At 30.6% G+C, this 25,841-nt stretch overlaps 1 protein-coding gene across 3 annotated transcripts in view; it reads left to right on the forward strand.

Annotated features, from left to right (window-relative positions):
- Nucleotides 1–25,430, forward strand: part of LOC143182131 (glutathione S-transferase-like) — a 67,217-nt gene extending 41,787 nt beyond the window's left edge. For all 3 annotated transcript variants that reach the window (XM_076382920.1, XM_076382918.1, XM_076382919.1), the window contains exons 2-5: nucleotides 15,970–16,131; nucleotides 17,695–17,862; nucleotides 23,174–23,316; nucleotides 24,025–25,430. In XM_076382920.1, the coding sequence (XP_076239035.1) occupies nucleotides 15,987–16,131; nucleotides 17,695–17,862; nucleotides 23,174–23,316; nucleotides 24,025–24,192 (624 nt within the window). In that variant the 5' untranslated portion in view covers nucleotides 15,970–15,986 and the 3' untranslated portion in view covers nucleotides 24,193–25,430. The remainder of the gene's footprint in view (nucleotides 1–15,969; nucleotides 16,132–17,694; nucleotides 17,863–23,173; nucleotides 23,317–24,024) is intronic.
- Nucleotides 25,431–25,841: the final 411 nt, after the last annotated feature.

Genomic DNA, 25,841 nt, shown 5'->3' on the forward strand with positions numbered 1-25,841 from the left:
CCGAAGTTATTTGATTACCGTGGCTGTCTCGTGTAAATACAAGGAAGTTCAGCTTTGAGTTTAAAAGTGGCAAAGAAGTTCGAATCTCACCAAATTATTAAGTTTACTGAGCTTTTTAACTGGACTTTTTAACTAGAAAGTACCAAACTGAACACGCGAAGTAATTGTTTTGTATTGAATTCAGTTGAACTTACTCTGTGAGAATCTGAATAGCGTATCATTCTACAATATTAATTTTGGGAAAATATGCGTGACATTTAATAAGTATAATACGTGTAATACGATTTATATGTGACGTTAATGAAATGAAGTCAAACAGTGCAATGAATTAAAGAAATTTGCATTCCTAATTTTTTATTTAATAATTAAAACTTTGAGATTAATTCCATGAAGCTTATTTTAATTATGTATAGATACTGTTCAGTGTACAATTCTCAAAAGACAATGTATAGTTTTATACAAAAATGGATAACGTATACTTACTATGTAGTATAAATATCATCTTTTAGAATCAAATTTTATTAATTCGTGTTTGTTACTTCGAATGTGAAATTCGAAAACAAAAAAAGATTGTTAAATCTGAGAAGAGCTACGAGGAGCTTTTAACCAGGAAATACAGATTATCCCTCTATTTGAAATTATTTTAATCTTAGTCTTCATTTTTCTACTCATGCTACATGTAGGTATATGTACTTTTCATCTGATATTTCTAAAAGTGGAAAGAAATGAGTTTTTTAATCAGAAAGTGATATGAATCTAAAGCTTCGAAAGATTATAATTGCTAAATACAATTGATAAATAGCATTTATCAAATTTTTATCTTCAGTATAATAACTAAAGTAATAAAATGTATGCATGTATCATACTGTTTTGTAATATCATAAACATTACAATATAAAATATCTACTGCAACATATTGGAATATTTTCTACGATACGCAGTGGAATTCCAATCAACAGAATGTCGACTACCGAAATTTTCATCAGCAGAATACCGGTCAACAGAAAAATTCAGATAGAGATATGAAAAATTAAATGAAATTATTAAATTTTTATTGAAAGCTTTTTCCTTGTATTTAATATTAGAACTGATTAAATATTTCGAAATACACAATCTTCTTTCTCGTGAAAGTAGAATAGTTCAACCATTCAAAAAATTCGGATACCGAACAGGAACATCACAGACCATAATCACAGTATGTTTCCATTATAAGCTCACGGCTACATTTCTTGGTACAACTCTTTCAATATATCTTATCTTTCATCAAGTCAAATACGAGTAAATAACGCATTAATTAACTTCTCTCCACTTCATAAATTATTATCTTCTAGCGAGTATTCTAAAGATATTAAAACGAGTAATTAGAAAAATTGTTACACTGAAGATCGATTTCTCTGTAGATAATCTACCACGAAGTTCATTTTTCTCAAAATGAAGAAACAGACTCTGCAACTGAACCACCAAAAGATGACTACACTTCTGTGTAGTCTTAGATTAAAACCTACAAGCAAGTCTCCAAGGTTTATTTCTATAAACACCCTTCGATGCCATTCGATCAATCATATTTTAAGGAAACATGGTTAATAATTACCCTTTAACATTTCACGAAATGTTTCTAGGCGCGGGAGACCCCGAAATAGGTCGACGCGTGTTGACGGCACATTTTTTATTCATGCACTCACTTGAAAGTCGTCTATACATTTCTTCCTGCTTAGATACGAACCGTTCTCTTTGCGCTCTCTTCCCTTTCATTCCTCCTTCGCTTTCCTCCTTTTTCCCACTCTCTGCTCCTCGTGGTCCAGGGATTTTTCACGCACGACGAGCAACGACGAATTTCCGCCTCGCGGAACAGATGATAAGTGATAATGAAAACATACTGCCTTTGACAAGTAGCAGTCTTGGCAAAGAGCGATATAATATCTAATCTGCAGTGGAAGTTGGAAGAGCCAGGAATTATGAAAAATATTCGTTAAAGCATAATTTATTCAGTGGAAACTGGCGAATAGTAATGAACCGGAATACTAGTAGCCAGGTGGACAAAAGAAACTTTTTTTATTCGAAAGGCGAGAGGGAAAATCAACGGAATTCGAAAACTGAAGTTTGGTGAAAAAGGAAGGTTCTCCTACGAAAGTTTAAAAAAGTGAAGTTTAAAACACGGAAAATTTGATGGTTTTGTTCCTCCAGTAAAACTGTCGTTGAGATACTAATTTCATGCTTGGTCTGATGTTAATAATTTTTAATTGTAAACCTGACTGTTTCTTTTTGCGACTTGTCATGTTTAAATTGCTTACAGCACAGATGCAATATCACCGTAATTACATTTTTTGGATTTTGTTGTAAAGTGTTTTTACTTTGGTATGTTCGTTTGAAGTTTGAAAGATGGTAATTATAAACAATGGCTGCAAAACATGCCTGTTCAATTTGCAAACTGAAGGTTTGTTAAATAGATTGTGCTTTGATCACTACGAGTGCTTTCAGTGTAGATATTCAAAACTGCATAATTGTTTGCAAAAATAGATAGAGATCAATTAATTGCCTTTGTCTATAATAAATAACATGAAAAGTTAATTCATGTCCCTCCCATTAACAAATGTTAAAAAAATTGTAACATTATCATTGAATCAATAATAACTAAAAAAAAAAATCCAAAGTCTTGAAAGAGTTGTAATTAAAACTTCGGCTCTGTTTGTGTATGCAAACTTATTACACAATCAGAGTATTAAGAAATCGTGAATTATACATTTTTAAATTATTATTATTTATATTTATTTCAGAAAAAAATTAGACAAATTTCCTTTGTTAACATAATTGAACTATTTTATCTTTAAATTACATATAGCGATGTGTAGAAATCCACGTTTTATCCTACACAATTAAATATTCGCAGAACGTTGAAAAATAGGGTTGAATATATTTCAGGAATGGACCTGAAAAGTTCTTTGAAAAAAAATAAAAAAGAAGAAACATGGAAATCGTATTTCTCTCTGATGGAAGTTTAATAGAAATATATTTCGTGAATCGGTTCTATCAAAAATTGAAATCAAATGAAACTGCGAATGGAAACATTCAAAGATTATTAAAATACAGGAATTTAGGTTAGTTAATAATTTATGCGCTTCGAAAATTCTTCACCTACAATAATTATTATTAACAACAAAATCACTAACTATAACAGCATGTTGCGTTGCAATACAGTACAGAGATTGGAATGCAATCTAATTCCCAGGTTGGTACGTGTTTGTGATCAATCCATGCGTCAGATAATTTATTATTGAATAAACTGACCAACGTATGGCGTCGATAATTGGCAAGTTGGTAACAGCATAGCAATAGGAATTGCAATAGACGTTACTACGAATGTCCTAGAATCGATTTCCAATTACAAAATGGACAAAGATGAATTTTGTTATAATAAAATCATCCTTCAAACTAGTTTTCACCAGAGTACAACAAATTAGTTGTAATAAAATTTGAATAAATTTTATAAGAAATGTTTGTATAAATTCTGAAAAGAGAATATGTGATTTTATTTTGCAATTCGATAAAAGTAGAGCGACATATTTCCGTGCAATTTCGTTTGGGAATTCTAATAAAAATTTGCATATGCATATTGTACCAACCAAAAAAAGGAACGAGAAAAAATACGAATAATTAGCATTCAACGTTTGATGCAAAATAAGCGGAACTCATTTAACAGTCGAATCGAGCAAAATTTGAAGACAAGAGTTTTATACATGCCATGAACATGAGTTCATAATATGTAGGACACATATTTCTAAAAAACATATCGGTTTACAACAAGAGCATTACAACCAAGGGAAGTAAATTTTCCACGACAATAGATTGAAACTTTTTGTGGTAAAAAGATATTAATTACTCAATTACTTATTAATGAAAAATTTTTGTTACGTTATAACTAAACTAAAAAAACTCAGAGTATTTGAGAGTCTTTAATAAAATATTGTTCTTACAGGGTGTTTTATTTTTCTCAGTATATTTGGGAAGCCATTTTGCACCCAAAATATAAATAACTTCTTCTAAATAATATGTGTATACACTTTTAGTTACATTGTACAAAGCAGAACAAAAATATGTTTCAGAGTTTGTTTCAGAGTTATTAATTGTTGAGAAAATGCCTAAAATTCGCGTGAAATGTGTCTGACTTGCAACTTATTCTACTGTCCACGTACACTAGCCAGGTCAGACACACCGAAGTAGAATAAGTCTCAAGCCAGACACATTACACACGAATTGTTGGAGCTTCCTCAACAATTAATAATTCTAAAACGAAGTCTGGAACCCAGTTTAAACGCTACTTTGACATATAATATCACTCTTTAAAATCTCTGACACCTGTTGTGGATCTCCCCCTATACTGGTCCCTAAGAAAATGTTTCCAAAAATTACCTGCGTCGTCATACTAAAACATTTGAAACAGTAAAAATCAAGATAGAAATTTCTCCTCGTGACTCACTGCGTAACTAATGATCCAAGGCGGAAAACTGTTGAAAGGTTTTCTAAATGACAGAAGTGCAAAGGGGTGAGCTAACATCGACAGTAACACTTTAAGCCCTTATACCTTAACCTGTCTGCCCACGAACCGAATTAATGTTCACCAGAGCAGTGAGCATTGATTTTGCGTCAAATGCGGTTGCCAGTCTACAAATCTCACCCCCTGCTATTTATTGACTTGCTAGTCTTTCGCGAATTTCATTACGTGATTACAGCCGGTGGCTGATCAAATTTTAAAGATTGTCCTTTCGTGGAAATTAACCTAATCAACTCCACCATTAGAGAGAGACTCCTGCAATGGTTCTACAAGCAATTTTCAATCAAAAAGCTAATGTGAAATACTTCATTTTCTTCCACATTATATTAACCCTTCTTTGGAGAAAAATAATGCATATAAAATAATTGTTTAGGTTCCAAAAAAGGATGGAAAATTTTAAAACTAATTTCTTTTAAGAAAACAAGTTTCGTTTTATTTCTAAAGTATTTTTTGCTTTTTGCAATATGGCTTCCTCGAGTCTAACTCATGACTGGCTGATAAAGCGTTTTTTGCAACTCACGCGTACAAGTTAACATCTAGTAGGAGTTTATAATTAATGCTGCTTCTATAATAATTGTCTCTCGATGCACCACATATTAATTTAAATGCATATTATGGAACGAGTATTTTAGCATAAACATTTCGTTTTTAGTTTGTGAATGTATGCTCTAAGAACCTATAACTTAATGAGTTCCGTCGTTTCTGGATTCCTGGACGATTTATTCAATCTGTATAAAAGCAGTCTATGGAGTGCATTATCTTCTTATATTCTTTATTTGCTTCTCATTGTATCCATTTTAATTAATACAAAAACGATGCATTACTACCTTCAATGTCATTAATTACAATGAGCCTGAAGTTTGTTCACTCGGTTTAGTGAAATAAAATTTGTTAAATAATATCACACTTCACATTTTATGCATTCTGAGACCTTTGAATCGAGCTATTGTTATAATTACTAATTATTTAATGAGAAGGCTACCCTTTGTTATCTTTCTCGAATTTGTCTCTAGAAAATGTTTCAATGGCCTAATTTTTTGCGATAATATATCTGCAAGTTCCATGATTCCATGGCTTACTTTCTGTCCGACTACTGACTGATAATGGTTTCGGAGCTACCGCAAGTCTCTGTTAATTAATTGAATTAAAGTGCCCCATCCTAGCCCATAAGTATTGCTGCACAGTTTTCACCGCGCTCTGTCCTATTAACTAACTTGTAATTACGTAGCAACCGTTCACAATTTGTTCACAAACGCTACCCATTATTGTTCTTTTCCAAATAATTAACGAACATAACTGTTACGCACGTACGAATATTCTTAACCTACTTTACTGATTAACCAAAATGTGTCAACCTTTCGTTGTAATTATTTTACAATCATTCAATATTTTCTGTGAGTTTTCTAGAACTTGTATTATGCTTCAGCTATCTACAATAAAAGAGGATAATGCTAGCAACAATTGCAAAATAAAATTATAATAAGGAATTATTTTGTGTGCTTTTATAAAGAGGTGATAAGCTTATAAGATAGTATAATTTATGAGTTTTCTTACTATTAATGTCATAGATTTGAAGAGATTTAAAGATCCATTTTTGTTGTAAAAAATATTACAGAAATTATTGAATATTGTGGTTTGGTTAATCTACTCTGATATTAATCTACTGACTCTGCTGAGTCTGTCCTAATACGCGCCAAAAGTAGAATAAGTCCCAAGTCAGACACATGTTACGTGAATTTTAGAGGTTTTTAGGACTGTTAATAACTCTGAAACAAAGTCCCAAATGCAATTTCATTATTCTTGATTTTTGTCCTATTTTGATGTATAGAATCAGCTCTTAAAATTTCAGGCACCTACACCAGAGTCCTAAACTATAAAACTGAAACTATAAAGCTAAGAAACTAGTTTTAGAGTAGTTTAGTTTAGTTTAGAAAACTAAACTATAAAGCTAAGATTACAATCCGTATTAAACGTTGTAACTTTTTTGTATCATTCACTTTTTTGACATTGCACATCGATGTAGGATAATTTTTCCGCGATATTTTATCAGTAACGTGGCGCATTTATAGCAAACTTGATACATTTATGATATACATATATTGCGGATAAAATAGATACGACAAACTCATGTTTTTATCAGAGATACTTCATATATATTGATTTTTTATCTTTTCGCTCTCCAAAAGCACTGATTGGCACTGCATTAAAAAATCGCAAAAAAATTAAGCTTCTTATTCCTGCAAAGATTCTTTCGTCGAGCAGTAATATCTCTTTGAAGTGACAATCTTGTTACTGAGACTTCTATCTAAAGGTTCTTTTTGCAAAGTGATCCATAAACCAATCTAACCTTCAGCTTTTTGGAAGATAGTTCTGGTTCTGAAGACAGATTCGTGAAGTTAAGAGTGAGTGTAATATCATTGACCTTTCGTGCATCACTGTGTGAAACACTTTATGAAGTTGGAAACAGTCGAATTTCGACTTCGTCTGCTCAGAATACCAAATGTGGAAAACGATTTGATTTATTGACTAATATATTATTAACAAGCAAGAATTGTAAACTCTGGTACATTTTAATAGTGATATCAATTTTGAACAAATGTAGAGCATGATGAAATATTTATGAAATTGGCTTTTTCAGTGAAAATTCCCTTTTTAAGAGGAGAAAAATCTAAAATTAATAGCTCTTTAATCATGCTTCGGACAAACCCCGTTTGTTAATATTGTATTCTTGCTCATGAAATATGGTGGTGAAAAGTTATTGCTGAATAAGAAGATAAAAAGTATCTCGAAGCCAAATAAGACTTATGATATTCCAATTTCATTAGTAGGTCTCTCAAAGAAAATAATTTGTACGAAGTTTCAACATTTTATCCATTCTATTATTTCAGAAATTATCAAAAATGTTAGGAATATTGTAGTTGTTGAAACAAATGTTAGAGAATTTTTTCAGATCATTTTACTGCAAATCTGATTTTTTATAGTTTGAAAAATAGTATAAAAATTTTAGTTTATTTATTGATTCTATAAATGAAAAAATTATATTATCAAAGTTCATCTCCATGATTTACTTCCTTTTGTATTTCTACCCCTTGTAATTGTTTGTTTTTAACTAAATTTATATCCTTCTTCACTAAAGTAACGTAAACCAAAGTTTGGATTACACAAATATTAAAAAAAATTCAGAAGTCTGTCACAACAGTAAAGAGCATTACATTTTTGAACGTACATATCAGTGTACATATTAGATTCACAAAATTTGCTTTTCAGATACTGAAAATAGTAGTTTCTGTGACTATTATCATATTTCACCTGACTTTTTCAGATCCAATTCGATTTAGGGCATTTTTTACCTACTTATTCAGCACGATCCAAAGCCATCCATTTTCAGTCCAAAAACAGGACCTCTTTTTCAGTAAAATTTCATGACCCACAAATAGACTGCGAATTTTCATGCATTTATACAAATTTGAAATATGAAGAATAGAGTGTAAATTATAGTATGTGAAAGACGAAGTAAATTTTTATTTAGGTTCCATTTCTTTAACTATGTTTATAAAAATTCGAAATTGCGTAAAATCTGCAATCTATTCATAAAATCGGATTATGATCAAACAAAATTTCAGACACACTTTTTAAAATATTTGGTTCAACAAATTAAACAAATCTAAAGAATATTCTACTAATAACTAGACTGCAGGTCTTTCTGCATTTATGACAAATTTCAATATGCAAAAACATAGAATCCACGTAATGTACAAAATTCTAGCAAATATGGAAAATTAAATACACTTTATAATATTTGCAGAGGTAAACAAATTTGTAACTAGGTTGCACCTCTCTAAATCTATTTATCCAAAACTGGAATTTGCATAAACATCGAGTCTACTAGTAACTGATTAATACACAGTTTTTAATACTTATCTCCTAGTTTAGAACCAATAGAAGGAATATAAAAAGTGATCTTAAAAAGATCACCCCCTCTAGATGAATTTTCCATAAATCTCGATTTACCCTTGAAACAGCTTCAGCGTATTAAAGTGAAACTCGGTGTTCATTTTGAAACTCCTTAATAATGTATCGCAGCCCCGTTTACTCTTTCATTTTGAGCATTCGTCGACAAATCGATACGAATCGCTCGTTACGGAGTAATTCCTTGCCTCGAATCGCGGGAGCTTCCCCTGGTTAATCGGTTGGCCTCGCTCGGAGACGCGTTTCATTTCCCATAATCCGATCGGCACGCGGTTTAGTTATTGTCGTGTTCTGTCATTGTTTACCGGCAGCTTAATTTCCAGGGAACAATAGGGGGCATCAGGAACAGTCGACGAGCTTGTGATTCGCAACTTTAAGAGGAGCGAAGGGGTACGATTGATGCGCCAACACCGAACGATCGTCGCGACGATTAATTGAATTTATTTCATTTCTTGTTTGCTCTCTGAGGCAAACACGGAATAATTGATTTCCAGAATCACTAGCTATTTTTCGATCGCGGTAACGACTTTGTGTCTGTGTACGGAAGAACCTGCATTATATGAACACGCGTTATGTGAACCTTCTATCGTATGAATGCTCTATTATTTGAGGGTTCTATTATCAGGGTGAGTCACTCAATTAGGAGTCACTCAGTGGGTTAGATCTTGAGCTTCATAATAGATAGAAAAAATCTGTAGAGGGAATAGTTGAATGGTATGATAGTGTCCATTTTTCTGCACTTGAAAAATGCATTTACACTTTCTTTTAAGTGGATCACTGTTTTTTTTTACTAATATCGTTTCCTTGAATCATTCTGCATAAGAAAGTATTAGTGTACCATTTTCAACAGATCAATATTTCGTGAGATATTTCACATTTTCTATCTTGAGGTAGCTCAAAGATAAAGTGCGTTTTCGACCAATTTGTTTTTGTGGAAGACTTCAAAGAATGAAATTGCATTGTCTAAACGTCAACAGTGCCTACATTAATTTTGCTATGAAAAATATTAATAAATGATGTATGAAATGCTTGTAACGTGGAGGCGGAACGATCAAGCACTTTTTGTAAATAAATGATTTATAAGAAGTGTGAAAGAGCACACGAATATTAATTTTCTGAACATGGTACCTGAATACTTTTTTATGCAAAATGGACCAGAGAATCATATCAACCAAAAGGACATGGAATTCCATCTAAAAAAAAGTGCATTTACATTTTTCAAGTGTATTGTTACATTTATGAAAAGAGTAAAATCGTAGAAAAATAGACACTATCATACCATTCAACTTTTCCTTCTACAGGATGTTTCAGTGTTACCAAATTCTAGGTATAATTCGTCCCAATTGCGTGACTCACCCTGTATGAACGATATTCCTACTACAGCACTGTACATAAACATAAATACATATTACTTGCTTCTGTAGGATGACATCTAGCACAATAACTCAGTTTGAAAGTGACATACATGCTACAACATTACATCGTAATGTCGACAAGACAGAAACGCGTAGTTTTGTCAATTAGAAAAAACTGTGAAGTAATTAGAAACCTCGAAAACGGGATGTGTGCAACAAATTTAGCACAAAAGTATTTGTATAAGGTGACTTTATTTTACAAAATGTGTTAAATAATAGTCAAGTGGATAGCCAAAAAGGAGACAGTGTTAGTAGAGACAAAGACTACTTAATTTCGAAGCATTCAAAGCCTTGGAAACGAGACGTAGATGATTTGGAGCCCAAAAGGAATGTAATACTTCAGACTTACTTATATTAAAGAAATTAAATGATTTGGCTGCCAACAAAATTTGGTATCCATAAATTTGATTTTTCTGATTTCATTAAACAAAAAGAAGGAAGATTGAAAAATATTATTTTCTTGATTCTATATAATTTGTATTGGATCTATTTCATTCTGTTTTGATTATTAAATCAAATTGAGTGCTAAACGATTATTGTTCTATTATATGAAAAATTTTCTCATATGAACACTTTTGTCTCCAAATTAATTCATATAATAGAGGTTTTACTGTATATGATTATCGGTACTTTGGCATTTTCATTATTGGAAATTATATGATCACAAAAGGACATAAATGGTTTGCTAATTGCAATATTTGAGAAAAGAAAGAGATTATCATAATAATATAGATATTGAATTGCTCATCAGTTAAAATTAAGATTGCTATTCATTTACAACATTTATTTAATACGTTTAATACCGTCGCAGAGTCCACATCCATTTGAATGAGGAACGACAAGCAAAATTTAATATATAATAAAGAAATAAATTTTCAATTGACTAAGTGACTAATTCATCTGAATATTTTCTATTGTCAGATATTCTTTATTTGCATCGAATATTAAACCAGAAAGAGTCAATTTAAACAATAGCTTTGGTAAATTTGTATTATAAATATATTATAAATTTGTAACATATTTGAAAATGTTGAAGTATTGATTTGATTGTGTGAAAGACTAAAACTCGAAATTATAATAGATATTATAAACTAAAGTCCAAATCATTCACAGTTTGGCAGGATACAATCTCTGTACCATTGTTTGACAGTTCCTTTCACTTTTATTGTTCCTCATATCTGTTTAAAAATCAAAGAACCAGATATTTCGATGCTCTAGAAATTAGTCACGTGTTTCGGCTCATTATGTTACGCCACGTGATCAAGCAACTGTCGTAACGTTTGTATCTACCATACCACCACAAGAAACAAGGCCATTGAATTTGCAGGATTTAGATTTCGAGATGATCTATTTCGAACTGCATTCTGGCTACATTGTTACTTTATATTATTATTCTTATTTTAAGAATAACATCTATTGTTAATCTTATATTGCGTCTCTGAAACCTAACAATGTAACACTGGAAAATAAAATTTTGAGATATTGTTATTCTTCTAACAGAATTCAGCATTACAAAATGCTTACTTCAATCATTTTTTAATATAGTTTCTCTTTTATTGATATTTGCTTTGAAATGAGAACAATAAAAATATAAGAACAATATAAATTGCTATAAAAATAAGAAAGATTTCTTATTATGTGCATCATATTGAGAAACTACTTTCCGATCAAAATATTTCTTTTCAAATTAGTTCAAATTAGATGATTATTCTTTTTTATCATTGTGATTAATAAATTTTGCATGTATGCTATTTTATAAAAAATTTGAAAAGAACATTTCGAAACAATAATTATCTATTATTGCTTAAATCATAGAATTTACTTATAAACAATTATTTCAGAATTCATTTTTACAAACACTCGTTTTTAATATATTTGTTTAGTCTTTTTGTTTGTGAAATTATCTATCGTTCCCCTTTATTATTCATATGTAAAGCTCTAAACTTGAATAAAAAATACAGATCCTTGAATACATATAAATATTGTTATATTCTAATAATATTATATGTAAGTTCACAGCAGCCAGCATATGTGGGAGGCAATTAAACAAAAAATATTATATACACCATAGATCAATTTGACTTCGTTTTTGAGGTATAGACAAAAATACTGATAGGCGTAATTGTTCAATTAATTCAGATTAATCAAATTACTAATTCAAGCAGCTTGAATTCAAAAATAATTTAAATCCGAGTTATCACATAAAAATAACAAAAATGGCGTCGAAAGAAGTGATGCGTGTTAGTTATTTGCTTATGAATTTTTCAAACAAAACGTGCACTTTTGACAGCTACCTTGATGTTCATATCTTTCTCGATTTGCTTGAAATTTGCCCTGCACAGTACAGTACGCATAAATCAATACGTATTTCAAGGCAAGGAAAAGTTGAAAGGACGTCAACTTCACGTAAGGCTTGAAAGGATATCTCAAGTCAAGTAAAATAACACCTTCACATTGATCAAGTTGGCCCAAATCACGTGCGTCCAAGCCGCTTGAATTCAAGTCACTTGAGTAATCTGAACAAGGCTTTAGAAGATTATTCCTGTGTTTATTGAAACGAGCTGTTCGAGAAAAGACACGAGGTAGACATTTTAAACAATTTAAACTAGTCTAAGTCAGTATACAACAATGTAAAACATAATTTCAAATAAACAACTACTATTAAAAGTCAAGTAATTATAATATTATCATATTAGTTATACAAGTAGTTATAATATTATTATATTAGTATTATACAAGTTATATTATATATTATGCATTATATATTATACAATATATATATCATTATATATTATACAATATATATTATTATATATTATACAATATATATATATATATATATATATATATATATATATATATATATATATCATTTTATTATACAATATATATTATTATATATTATACAATATATATATATATATATCATTATATATTATGCAATATATATAATTATATATTATACAAGTTATATTATATATTATACAAGTAGTTATAATATTATTATATTATAATAAAAAATTAATATCAGTAGTTATAATATAATAATATTATAATATATTATTATTATATAATAATAAAAAATTAATATCAGTAGTTATAATATAATAATATTATAATAATAATATAATAATATTATAACTACTGATATTAATTACTGATTATTTATGGTTCATATCATTTAATATTCCATATCTCGAGAAAGAAGAGATGTCAACCCATGGTGTATATAACATTTTTTGCTCAGAATGACCTCCCAAATATGCTAGCAAAGTTTGTCAGTTTCGATCTGGAACACCCTGTGTATCGATTGTCTTTTTATCTTCTAGATAGAAAAAGAAGGATTGCTTAGCTCGTGATCAGCCTTTAGACCGACAATCTTATCGATCGCCGATTATCGATAGGTTTGCGCTTAAGCTAAAACAAAGTTTCAGTGAAATACCCATATCCTGCTAAACAAAATCAGAGGAAAGTTAGAACTTAGAAGGCCTATGAGCGATATTCTAAGCTCGACAAGCCACCAGTTAATTTAAGCTATCGGCGAGGTGTCAGCAATGAATTTCAACGATTTCCGCTGGCATATTCGGTTTATCTACTCAGACAGGTCTTATTATCTGATAGCACTCTCTCCTGTACGCACGTGAACACGCAACCCCCTCGTTATCCTCGAAACAAGCGGATGGAGATTCGCAAGTAGATTAAAATTCAGCGCAGATATGGAAGTTACACGCGAATTACGAACCTGTAAATTGCGAGGGTGCTTCCAAGTCCTAGGTGCATATTAGACATCATACGAAGTTTTTGGTTTAGATAGCTTCAACGTAATTTCAACCGAGAACAGAAATGGGTGCGCGATTGACCGCTTGGGAACTGGAATTTATCTCGATCCAGCTGGAAAGGTATTCAAAGGGGGCAACGAATTTTTCATCTTTTATGTAGTTCAAGTAATGGCCTGTAAAACTTCCTGAGAAACTGTAGCACACTTTGATAGAATACTTATACGTAGAATCCACACTGCGGCGCATAACAATAGCATCATTGCGATTCTGGAGAGCTCTAAGCTTTCAAAGAGTGACTTCAAAGTGTTACGAGTATTATGTGAAAAGTGTAAAAGATAGTAAAATTTTGAATAAAAACTATGATCGATACGAAAGGCATTTAATATAACTTAAAAAATAAATATTAACATGCTTTGGAAAACATTACGTTTGCACAGTATTTTGTTTAATCTTAGAACAACATCCTCCTATCGATCAGCATAAGTAACACTGTGGGGTTGTGGATGAGCCAAAAAGAACTTAATATTTAAAATAATATTTATTATTTTCGAAAAATTCTTACACCATTCTTTCTTGGACACTTTAAGAAAAGAATAGTACAACCTGATTCCTGTTTATACAGGGTGTTTCTAAAGACATGGAACCTTTTTCGAGAGTAGATTTTAGATATAATGACAATGAAACAGGTCCACATGCACATATGTGCAATAACGCTTAGCTTTTTAGTTATACATTATTTTATATTGCATATGGTGTGGTATTTTCTTTAAAACCTATCACTGTGTGCCATTCATTCAAGGAGCCGGAATATCTCTGGGTCTAGAAGGACCTTAAAGAAGATAGCACACCGTACAGGCAAGAAATGGGCCAACATTTTATGCAATATAAAATAGCACGTAACTAAACACGTAAAAAAGAACTATGCGTTTTTAGGTATATGTGCGAACTTTTTTATGTGCATTTGGAATGTCTCACGTTTTTCTAATTCTTTTAGGGGATTTGAGCCAACATTCTACACAACACAAAATAGCGTATAATTATTATTATTCTATCATATATTCAGCATGCACACATGCACGTTTCAAATAATAATACATGAATACTAATTGTATTTGACGTATTTATAAGAAATTTAGGTACACCAAAAGGTGGAAACTAATAAGCACAAATATGAAAACATTTTTAAGCACATGTTATAATATTTAAGTCCCACGAATTTCTATTTAGATTTACTTTTCGCGGTTCTGCTCACAAGGAAATGAATTAACATAAGCGACTGCAGGTCAATTATTAATATTCAAATAAATATTATAGTTACTCCTTAACGAAAAAACAAATCGGGGAATGAATAGAAGCGTGATTATATTTGAATAGTATGCTGAATTGAAACACGTAGAAAAATAATCAGGATGAAAAAGAAGCTATAAGAGAAGATAAGTGGAGCAAAGAATTGTACAAAATGAAAAATCTTTCTAGTGGGCCACACAACTTGCGGTCAACGCGCTTCTCATATTTTCCGCTCTCAACGCTCGTTCCTTCACCACTTGAAAAGAAAGAGGGTGTAAAAGTGTTCAGAATATCGCCGGATGATTTCAGGGATATTCCACAAATCCTTTGAATAGTGCGAAATTTATGAGTTGGATTCTCTGTCCTTTCATTGTTAGCAACGTATTATAAATTACTATAATTATACGCAGAATTTCCTAGGAATTATTTAAATATTCAAATTCTGGAAAATTTTAGTTACTGCTAATCATTTAGTCCTTCCTCTTTCGTGATCTGTTCCCTCAAAACTTTGAATAATTTTATGAATTTCGTAATTCTTCAATTCCTAACAGATGAATTTTGCAGCTAATAATTAAAACAGAATACCATACGATATATAAAATCACAATGTTTCTAATTTATAAAATTCACAATTCTCTCATTAAGTCTCTCATTATATTCATCACACTGAATCTGTACAAAGCAGACATATTTTTCTTTTATGTCTAATTTTAACAAAACAAAAAAGTAAACTATTAACACATCCCTTAACTTCAACTTCAGAAGCAAATATCTCGCTGTAAATACGTTGTTAACAATATTAGTATTAAAACTAATCTAATTAGGTAATCACAGACCACTAGATACTGCTCAAGCTGAAATATTTGAAAAGTTCTATAAGAAGAACTCATGTGTGCATAACAGAAATCTTTTTATTGATTATAAATTACATAAATGTCGCACAGCATGATGGACTGTTCAATTGTTTCAGATCACGATAAAGGAAAAATGAGCGAGGGACAACCCTCATACAAATTGATCTATTTCAATGCTCGTGGCCGTGCCGAGCATATCCGCTATATCTTTGCCTACGCGGGAATCGACTATGTCGATGAGAGAATCCCCAAAGAACGCTGGCCAGAACTGAAGAAATGTGAGTACAGAATTGCTTTAACGTTTCATTTTAACGAGATTATTTAGTTACTTTCTGGGTGAAATTACGCTACTCGCCAGAGTTATTTGGACACATGCTTTTCATTTTGACAGATGACATTTAAATTTCAAATAAATGACGTTACACTGATTTGATCATTTGTTACTGTTGTGTATGGTATATAGGCTGATCGATAATAAATGTCAGAAATTTTATGAAGAATGATTCTACATGCTAAAACTAAAATTAAGAGTGATGAAGTTGCGTTTAAGGCTTCATTTCTGAGTTGTTCATTGTCAAAAATACACCTAAAATGCACGAGAATTGTGTCTGACTTGAAAATTATTCTACTGCCAGCGTGCATTGGCCAGGTCAGACGATGACAGTAGAATGAGTCCTCAAGTCAGACACATTTCACATGAATTTTAGGTGTTTTGTTTCATTCTTGATTTTCCTTTCAGTTATTCATTTTATTAATAAGATAAAATTGATTCTCAAAATTTAAATAAAATTTAAATACTGTTCACATTTATTAAGTGCCTTAGTATTGTTGGACTATAATGTACATTAGGTCGTGTTTCCTAGCATTTTTCGAAATGAAATTCAGCACAGAATATGTTTCATTATCATTTAGCTGGCAATTTACTTAATGACTTTTCCTCGGTTTGTTACACAAATTTATCAATATCATGTTTATAAATAGATCTATTTTTAGAACTGAAAGTACGAAACACAATGTACTTCTCCCATGACCTAGGTAATAATCACAGTGAAATCTTGGTTATTCGAACATCATTCTTTATATTATTCTAAAACACAAAACACAGCTTTACAAGCAACCAAAAAACAATAAATTTAACCACTTCTATTATATTAAAATAAGTTTTAGAAAATAAATATTTTATCTTATACAGGGTCAGTCTTGCAACTGCATTACTTGAATTTTCTTTAAACTATTTGTTGCATGCAAAAATGTCTTTAACGAAAGTTGTCTGCTATCAAGGGTATGCTCCTTTCAGGTATGCTGTATCGTTTGAAACATTTTCTCATGCAACACACAGTTTACAAGAAAATTTATATGATACAGTTGCGAGACTCACCTGTACACTTAGTGTTAAAATAAATGGCATATCTACTAATTTCCATTTATAAATAAAAATATAAAAATGAGCGTATTTCATAATTCGTAATTTCAAAATTAAATTTTCCAAAAACATGCTCAAACAGGCTCGTTTTATTCCACATTTTCCATGAAAATCCCTTTAACTGTATTTCATTTTATGAAAACGAAGAATTCAATGAATGAAATTGAATGAATCGCAAAAATGAGCATTTAAATTCTTACTCTTAGTACAATACTTAACATGACTCATTGTACGTGAAATAACGTGATGATTAATTTCTAATAGCAAAAATGAGAGTAACGGTGCTTCAAAAGATATTGGTTCGAAAGACCAAAGCGTGGCTGTTGAACTATTCAGAAACAGACGTCACAAGCGTTTCGTTGGTCCCTTGCAGTTTTGTATCGATCGTGCATCGACTTCAAACTGTGTTTGTTCTTAGCGATGCCTTATGGAATGCTACCAGTGCTGGAGATAGACGGGAAACCGATAGCGCAAAGTAACGCGGTGGCGAGATACTTGGCAAGGAAACACAATCTAACTGGAAGGGACGAATGGGAGGCGATGCTGTGCGACGTGCTCGTCGATACTCTCGGGGACCTCAAGCAATGTGAGTATTTCAAGTAACTTTATTGGACTGTTACGTAGGATATCATAAAATCGGCAATGTAATCAAGAAACACATGGTTCTACGTGTAGAAATAAACTCAGAAGATATTACAAAACGCACTGTCTTAGCCTTATTGGTGGCGGTTCATAAAGTCAGTTCCGAAAATTTTACTTATCTTTACGAAGAGGTGATTCTATTTCTTCAAACAAGGAAAGATGTGATTTTATTTCTAAATTCATAACATAAACATGTTTTATTAAAATCGAAATGTTGGAGTAGATCATTCTAAGATCATTTATCTAAGACAATAGGAAGATAATTTTTAAATTATTTAATGTACTTTACCATCCTTAACTTACTGCAATCAAAACGACACTACAAGACATAAATATGGATATTCCTGAAAGACTTTTCACTGTATATGGTGGAATTCTAAAAATAATTTGCTTTTTACATTAAAGTTTAAAAAAGTGAATAGCAGTTAAGTAGTACAAGTAAGTATAAATCAAATACGAAGGAGAAATATATCACTATAATTTTCAGTAACTGTAAATAGTAATTTAACTAATTTTTTTACCGAGTACAGTAAGACCTCAATTCTGTGATTACTAGGCAAATCGACATAAATCAAATATTTTTAAATCACGAGATAGTAATATTCAAATTAACAGCATAATATACATATTAACGTTTAAAGTTTTGAATCTTAATTATATATTATGGACTCGAGTCTCTTAACATTCTTTCTTTTTAAGACAGACGTTCCTTTCACTTAATCTTCTCTTACTAGAAATGCAAATTCTTTTTCGTAGACTTCTATGAACATACTGATTGCCATGTCACCCATATATGGATGACAATTTTTACATAATTATGATTAACAATAATTTATAGAATTAAAAACGATAGTAATCCAAAAATTACAGCGATAGCTCTAAAAGAAGGGGAGCACTGTGTGATAAATATGAAAATGAATTAAAAACAATTTTATTTTAAATTGGAATCACTGTCAATGTTATACATTTTTTAGTAAATTTAATGGGTTAGTTTACTTAAACTTATTGAAAATGAGACTTCCATATTGCACATGTATTTCAGAAGTGATACAACTCAAAAAAGTATATTTTTCAAAGGAAACAAAAAAATATTTTTAAATACTTTTAGAGACTTTTAGTACTTTTTTAGAGCCTTTTCACCGACTATACTCTTAGAGTGTTAACAGTGGAATCATGCTTAGCAAACCAAAATTTTGTATTGTTTGTAGCAAACATGCATTACACACTATAACTTAAGTTTTTATTGTATCGAGCAGTGCAATGCTGTGTCCCTGTTGAAACATTCTGTGCTGTCTCTTACACGTTGTCGTCTATCTAATATTGTCGTCTATCTAATATCTAATATTAAAGAGTAATTTTACTTAATAATAGTTACCTAACTTGAATAATACTTAGTCTAAAAAATAGTTGTGTTATTAGCATTAAATGATTTTCTTGTCATTATTTGAATAATTTGCACTTTATATTTGAACAGCTCTTTGAATAAATTCTATAATATTGATAGCTGAATGTCTTCAAGACAAATTGCAGTTTAAAAAAGAATTGCAGTTTACAAAAAAAAGTAATTTTAACGTTCAACTAGCAAACTTTTTATAATGAATTGCTGTATCTACCCAAGTGATTTACAACTATAATTTAAAAATCGTGTTTTTTAAGTTGTATCACTTTTAAAGTACACACGTGTTCCGTCATTTTGCCTTACAGCCACAGAATTGAGTTTCAAAACCAAAATATCCTCCTGATTCCAAATTTTATTATTTTCTGTAGACTACTATTTAATCACAGTGCAAATCTTGTCAATGTTTTACTTCTACTACACCTGCTATTACAATGCAGAAACAAGAATGAACCCCGAAGAAAAAAGACTGAGAATAATTGAGACTCAATTAACTAAAATTTTGTTGCACATGTAAACGAATTCATGAATCACTGTACATTATAAAAATCATAAAGCATTAAATTTACCATCCATTTCAGCAATGTTATTCCTGAAGCATTTCCATCGAATCGACAGCGTAGCTTTCTGTAAACATTTATTATCTTCGCAATAAATCGGTATAATAATATATTACTCGATGGCTAAACAGAAGATCCTAGTGCAGGATAACGTACTAATTTCCAATTACTACGTACACTATTGCATAACTTAGCCTGTTCGTATGATACGTTAATGAGTCCTGCGAAAATGGCATAAATTGAAAGGAACACGATTACTCGAAACGTGTATGCAGTTTCGTTTTCCCCCTTCCGCGTCTCGACAAACGTAACACACAGAGAACTGAGAAATTCTTATTCTATTCGATAATACGACAAGAGAACGCTATTATCGGTTGAATAACATTGCAATCGGAGCTCTGGTTTTTGCGATTGTTTCGTTATCGAAAGACGGGCAGAAAATAATCGCTGAGATATCGTTCGCGGTTAAAGTAATCACCGATGTTTTATCGAATCTATACACATTTTTTTTTACTTCCGCCGCAATTTTTTGTAGTTTGCTTTATGAACGATTCGTTTGATTCGATACGCTTAAACGACTAGAATATCGCAATTTTTTCACGAGAGTAATTCTGCTTCGATGACATCGTCAATTATTCTGATTAATATAATAACAATTCTGAGATAGAAACAGTGTTTGCATGCGACAACACGTCTGTGTGTGAACGTTTTTGTTGTTATTACGTTATTCTTGCTACTGAATTACATAATTGATTACAGATGTCGACAGGGTATGTAAATAAGTATATGTATCATTGAATGCAAGGTCAGGACTTAAAAGTAACGTAACAAGAACTTCGTCACATAGTAAAACATTATTTTATATCTCTTTTGTAGATCGCATAGAACTTTTTCTTAGATTGTTGCTTCAGTTTATGATATACAGTATCGCCACGATATCAGCTCACGATTTGGAGCTAGTTAGAAGCTTAGGGGATGTAAGAAATTTGTTTCTAAGATTAATTTTCGTAGCAGCGATTTGAATTCGAATTTTTGAAGGCAAGAATCGCGAGAAGTGGAAGAATAATCCCAAAGAAACTTCAACTTATCTTCGAGCTTCTATCAAAACAACGCTATATGAACATGTATATCTATATAATATAATATATGCTTCTTTTGTGCCACTTACTGAATTATTATGATGAATGAATTCGTGTTCTCTAGCTTATAAGATAAAAGATTTTCCTCTGACAAGGTATTTCGACTAAAAGCAAAATACTTTGAGCTACTAATTTAATTAGTTTTTTTTAGCTAGCTAGCTAAGCTATTAATTTAATTAGTTTCTGAACAAAAATTCAGGGATAAAAATGTGTCAAAGTTTACATATCCGGGTCTTCAGACGCGATCAATAATACTGTCAGTATGTTCGTATCATCAAAATAGTGATCTGTACTGTCAATATTGCAATATTACAATAGAACTATTGCATATCAGCATTAGGAATGATATTACTGTCAGATGTCCAATGCAATAATCGTTAAAAACATTCGTCGAAACTGTACCTTCCTTTAAATTTTGAAGGTAATAGCATCCCTTTCATATATTACATTACGCCAAAAAATAGTTAAGTAAAATTATAAAGAAAATCAGTATAAACTGAGGTATACAATTTTAGTTAATTGTTCGTTAGATTCATGATAAGTTTTAAATTTGTTCTTAAACTTTTTTTAATAAATAAAAAACTATAATAAGTAGGCGCTATTTAATAGAATTAAAACGTCGATAGATATACTTATTATAATATAGAAATATAGATAATCAATTGCAATCATATACAGCTCGATAGTAACTGCTTACAAATGGAGCTTCTTAGGAGCTAAGTTAATCAATTTTACTTTTTTCAAAATTTTAACTTTATCGCCAAACCTCACGATTATCTAATAATTAACTTTCTACACATTGAAACTGACCTGCATAATTATATCTGCTGTTATAGAATAATAACATTATGTGTGATGTACAGAACCTAATTAGAAAATTTCTAATAGATCCACTAGTCTTGTAAATATGTAACCAGTATATAACCAAAACTAAAATAATAATGCGTATATTGCTAATAACTCTGTAGGGGATTTCACAGCTTAATAAATAAAAAAAGACATTATGTGTGATTGCTAAACAATGGTTATTATATTCCTGAAGCCATTTTGACGAATTTTAAGTTCTTAGTCAAAAATTGAACATAACTAATCATATTTTAAGCATTTGACTATGCTCAATTACTTTGTTTGTTTGCTTCAAGCTTCATTTTAAAATACATTATTTATTGTATCATCACTTTCCTTGGTTTTTTGTTCGATTTGTTTTATTACATGCCAGTATAAGCACAACGTGAAACAAGAAAAGTATAAACAGCCTTCAGTAGTACTGCTGTAACTCTTTAATCATGTTTACCTCAGAATCGAAGCTTTAGATTGCAAAACATTCAATGACTTTTCGTTATTTTGGGCTGTCGTTTATAAGATTGTACAGGTGAACCTTCTTAAATTATTATCTTCAATTAATCTAAAATTTCGGACATTGATAGAAACATAAACGTCAATGACTCAGGAATAAGCGTTATCAGTTGTTATGAAGTGTTAATATGTACACAAGTTCACAGGCAATTTCACCAGAAATTATCGATACAATCACACTCATCTAATTTATAGCCAAACCTAGTATGAATATTCAAATCTCATTGAAACTATTTCACAATGTTGCAACATGTAGAAGAGTATTATCAGTAAGATGTTCTTAAAATTTTTTTTATGATTTATCATAAAGAACATGATTCTCTAATTTTCTGAAAGAAGTGAAAGGAATATTGTACTTACTCTTAAGCATCTTAAAAATGACCCTTTAATAACTAATAAATTGAATAACTTTAAATTGTAATTGTTTTGCAATTTGTAATAGATTTCAGATATTAAAAAATCTCAACTATGTTTCTTCAATTCAATTATTTTATTACTTCTCCATATTTATTAATTACAGAAAATTCTGGTAATTAATACTAACCGTTTATAGAATTATTTAGAGAAAATATACAATTAGAAGCACTTCAGATAAAACTTTGAACTTTATCGCGAAAGTAAAGAAGATCCATGATACAAAGTAGTGAAACCGCTAACAAATGATATGCACGAACTTAAGAAACACGAATGAAAAATTGAGAACACCGCGTGAGATATGAATACTGCCCTTCTTTTGAATTTTTCGTCGTTGTATTTTTTGGCAAGAATAAACGAGTTCCATCGCTTAATGTCATATATTTCCAGTTATATCCCAGTATCGCACCGAGGAAGACCTTTACAAGAAGGAAGAGAAGAAGGCGAAACTTTTAAAAGAAACGATACCGTTCTATTTGAACAAGTTTGAACAAACTGTTGGCGAGAATGGAGGCTATACTGTCGGTTCTACCGTAAGTCGTTGTTCCAGTAGATTTAATATTGAAATCCTACTATTTGAGAAGAAACTTTTGAAGATGATAGGCGTACAATAAAAAGAAAGTATATTTTATTATGGAAAGTATCTCGTGAGCTGCATTTATAGTAAAACGATAAGTATGAAATCAGAACTGAATAAATTTGAATTACAACTTTATTTTATCTCTTATTACTCTGATTTAATAATAATTATAAGTTATTCAAAAGTAACGTTTCAAATTCAAAATTACAGGTTTCATAAATAAAAATATAAAAGGGCGTAGGCATATAAATTTGAAAGTGTGTCTAATATTAATTCAATTATTTTCTCAGTAATTATTGCTGTAACTTTCAAGTCGTTTAATACAAATTTAACAATAGGGAACTTACTATAATAAGAAAAGTACTCGTTGAAACGCTTGATTAAAAGCAAGATCAAAAAACAAATTTCAAACTTCTTAACTTTCAAAACATATAAGCAACGCACCATAACTTCTAACGTTTTAATAGCTTCCTAACTGAAAAGTTTCATCTAATATTCCCATAAATTTTTGTGCCACAATTTTAAAGATGAAGTTTCTTAGATTGTATATGTAAATAAGTACTCGACATGCTTTCTTCATTCGTGCAAAGGTTTGATATATTATAGGTAATATACTTGCAATTTTCCTAGACATAAGGAAACAAAATCAATTATGTTTCAGACGACGTGGGCAGATTTCGTGTTCGCTGTGGCCCTCGAAAATTTCGAGAACATTTTTGGCGTCACAGCTCTGGAAAACTATCCAGGTCTTCGAGCATTGAAGAAGAGAGTCCACGAGATACCCGTGATCGTCAATTGGCTGGCCAAACGACCTCATACAGAATTTTAGAAATGTTGATGGAAAAGAGAAGAAATATACACGTATCTACACCTTATGCGTGTGCTTGACCGAATATCATTAAATATCCGCAACGTTACGAGTTGTCAATGTCGCGATGTGTTTTGTCAATGTGTACCGATTTGCAAAAGAATGCAAACGTTTGCCAAAGTGTGTGTTGTAAACTTTTATTCCCGACACGAGATCGGATTAAATGTTGTTACTTCTCTTGTTTTTGGTAATTATAATTTTATATTTTTATGAAAAACGGCTTTCGACATATTGTAAAGTATCAACACAATCGATCACAAAAATCTACATGCATACTATTAATTGTTATATTCTTTAAGGTAGAAATTTCAAAAAGAGTTAATTAAAGTAGAATACCATATCAGCGAGCCTAGATAAATATAGTACAGAGTTATTAAAATTTACTAAATTTGTTTCGACTTTACAATCCACCATAAAACGCTAAATCTATTGTAAAAGCTTATATCTAATATTCTGAAAAATACGACAGCACATCAAAGTATATCAAAAATGAGATTTTTATATTTTTTACGATATTGCAAATTCACAAGATGTATTTAGAGTTTTGTGACTGATTGTGTATTTATGCAAATATCGAGATTGACAATATATGAAAAACACATGAAGAATTTTCTAGATCATTTTGTGTTTTTCAAATAAATCATGAAAGTACAAAGGAAAAGATTTACTGAACCTACAGATATTGATTTTTAAATGCAGCATAGAAAATTTGAAGTTATTCATTGAACACAAGGACGAAGTAATATTCATTAATAAGTATTTTAATTTTCACTCGCTGAATAATTTTTTGTGGCTTAAAATTATTTGAAAATCACTATACGTACGTTCAGTAAATTTATTTATTTATTCACTTCTTTGTAAAGATATTAAAACAGAACTGTAATATTCTGTTGAAAGAACACAAAATAATCTTGAACGTATATTTTTAGAAAATAAAATCCTTTCTTTTATAGTATCAAATTCGAAATAAACAATGTTAACGAAAACTTATCAATGTCTGTAACATTTTATCTCTATTCCAAGGGTTCTTATCTCAAGATATATCCGAATGTTAGTTTTCCACTTTTATTGATTTCTGATAAATATTACTTTCTAAAAGTATTACATGAATACTACATCTGAAAATATTTTCGCGATGAATATTAACGAGAAATTATTTCAACAATTATCTCTATTGTTTACTTGTTATTATATGTATGTACATGTGCAAAAAAAAATTCTAAATTATAAAATATAAGAACTAATTCAAGAACAAAAATAAATACAGTCGTATGCGAAATTATGACTAAATGTTACAAATTGAGCGTTGAAAACAATATAATGTTTATTGAATCGTTATAATTTAAAAAATGTCGATCAATGGAATGTATAATAATAATCTCTTATAAAGAAACAAATATGTAGTCTCCTGCTTACCCTACCATTGTTTACGCATATCTGTATGGTAATGATAATTTCAATGTTATTTTCCAATGGAAATGTTAGTTACACAGCAATTTTGTGAAAGGAAAAAAATGAATCTCACTTGTGAACCGTTTTATCTGTCATTAACATGCTTTACTCAGAGTTCGCTGACCTTCAATCTACGATCCATACCAAATTCGAATAAT

This window comes from Calliopsis andreniformis, chromosome 8, assembly GCF_051401765.1.
Source record: "Calliopsis andreniformis isolate RMS-2024a chromosome 8, iyCalAndr_principal, whole genome shotgun sequence".
NCBI lineage: Eukaryota > Metazoa > Arthropoda > Insecta > Hymenoptera > Andrenidae > Calliopsis > Calliopsis andreniformis.